The sequence below is a fragment of the Leptodactylus fuscus genome, chromosome 2 (genome assembly GCF_031893055.1).
Source record: "Leptodactylus fuscus isolate aLepFus1 chromosome 2, aLepFus1.hap2, whole genome shotgun sequence".
Classification (NCBI taxonomy): Eukaryota; Metazoa; Chordata; class Amphibia; order Anura; family Leptodactylidae; genus Leptodactylus; species Leptodactylus fuscus.
Genome location: NC_134266.1, coordinates 276853407 through 276855337, shown reverse-complemented (window position 1 = coordinate 276855337; position 1931 = coordinate 276853407). Strand labels below are relative to the sequence as shown.

General features: G+C 43.8%; 1 protein-coding gene across 1 annotated transcript; it reads right to left on the bottom strand.

Moving 5' to 3' along the window:
- Window positions 1-735: 735 nt before the first annotated feature.
- On the bottom strand, window positions 736-1677 carry LOC142194211 (olfactory receptor 1D2-like). Its single transcript, XM_075263229.1, has one exon. It carries the CDS (start codon window positions 1675-1677, stop codon window positions 736-738), a length of 942 nt encoding a protein of 313 aa, XP_075119330.1.
- Between the last annotated feature and the right edge of the window lie 254 nt (window positions 1678-1931).

The following is a 1931-nucleotide window of genomic DNA, read 5'->3' as shown; positions in this document are numbered from 1 at the left end:
AGTATCTCGAATACCGTAATATTTGATCGAACACCTACTCGATCGAACACTATTCGCTCATTTCTAATCTCTAATGTGGTCTTTGGACATGCAATGGGACTCGTTGTGTAGACCTCACCTAAGCCATCTGCAGAGGTTCACTGGAGCTAAAGCCTGTGATACATTAATGCCTGGCTCCATGGATAAGGGGAGGGGGTGTCCATCTACACCCCAAGTACGTTCTATCAGCACACTGTGGGCAGGTGAGAATCACCATGGGGCCTGGATGGCTACTAGAGAAGCCATTTGCATTTTTACCCTAAATGTGCCTTTTCCAGGGCATGTTCAGACTCTAGTGCCTAGAGCAGTGTGATATGTCCATACAACCAGGTCAACCGTATCTCCTACACAATATAATGTCTCCAGCACCCAAATGTTATGGGTCGGGGAGTGAGCGGTGAGAATGGTTCTTCTTCAGTACTTACCGAGGACTGGGATCCTAAGGAGTGCCCACTCCATGACCTCCTCTAGAAGGACTGCAAGGGAACGAGAGCCCAAGCAAAATGGAAAAAAGTGTAAAACAAGACAAGCCAATGGAAGATAAGACTATAGTCATACAGATACCCCTTTTATTATTACAAAAATAAGGGCGCCTCTCTCCACCAGTGACCTCTACTCCGATCCCTAACTTACTACTGGGCATTAGATTAAAAACCCTCAATAAATGTAGGTTACTGCAAAACAATGGGGTAACAATCACTTCTCCAATCCAATTTTACTCCTAATAATGTTGGCAATTGTCCTCTTGATCTCCTCGGTCCTGAGACAGTATATCAGAGGGTTGGCTAAATGTGGCAAATAGGAGTGCAGAAAAATGAGAAGGACACTGAGGTCCGGGGAAAGGACCAGCCGGACGTAATTGGCGATATACACAAATACCCGAGGGAGGTAGAACAAAGTCATGACAATCCAATGGGTTGTGCACGTAGACAAAGCCTTCCTCCAGCCATTGGAGTGGTTTAATGAGATGATGGACAGGATGATGATGGCATAGGACAATACAATGAAGGTCAATGGCAGGAAAAGAATGACCAAGCCAACAGTCAGGAGGGTTTCTCGAGTACCATTGACATCATCACAAGCCAAGCGCAAAAGGGTTGAGCTATTGCAGAATAAACTAACAATCTTATTAGGGCCACAGAAGGGATGTTTGGTAATAAGCAGGTTCGTAAGAGAAGACAAAGCCATGAAGAGCCAGAACAACCCACAGGCTAACATGGTGACTCTATGGGTGACTATGGACGAATACCTCAATGGTCTGCAAATTGCAACGTAACGATCAAAAGCCATCAACATGAGTATGAGGGCATCGACTCCAGCCAGGCAGTGGACCAGGTACACCTGGATGAAGCATGCAAGGAAAGAGATTCTTCCACCATCAAACCAGTACTTGGCAATGAACTTGGGTAAGGTCACCGTGTCAAAGAAGAGGTTGGAGAAAGCCAAGTTGGCGATCATTATATACAGAGGTTCGTGCAGCTTCACCTTCATGATGATCAAGGCCATTACAGATCCATTTGAGACCAAGGTTAGGATATACATGATGAACATTGTCAAGGAAAATAGAAGTTCAAATTTTGATGGAATTCCCGGAAAACCGGTGAGCTGAAAGTCAAAACCTCCAGAACCGTTGGCCATAGAGGAATCTTGGAACTTCAAAATGGTAGAAACTCTAGAAGAAATATAAATACGAAATTGATGACAAATTGTGATAAATTGTTCTTAAGATATTTGAATTTTTTGAAAAAATTCCTTGTCTATGGGTCATATCATTAGATTATTTACTGGCCAGTGGGGTTGAGCCGATCTTGAGATTTCAGGATCGATTTTAAAATCCGATTTCCAATAATTTTCCAGCTGATCCCGATCGTGACATTTGCTCGATTGCCGAT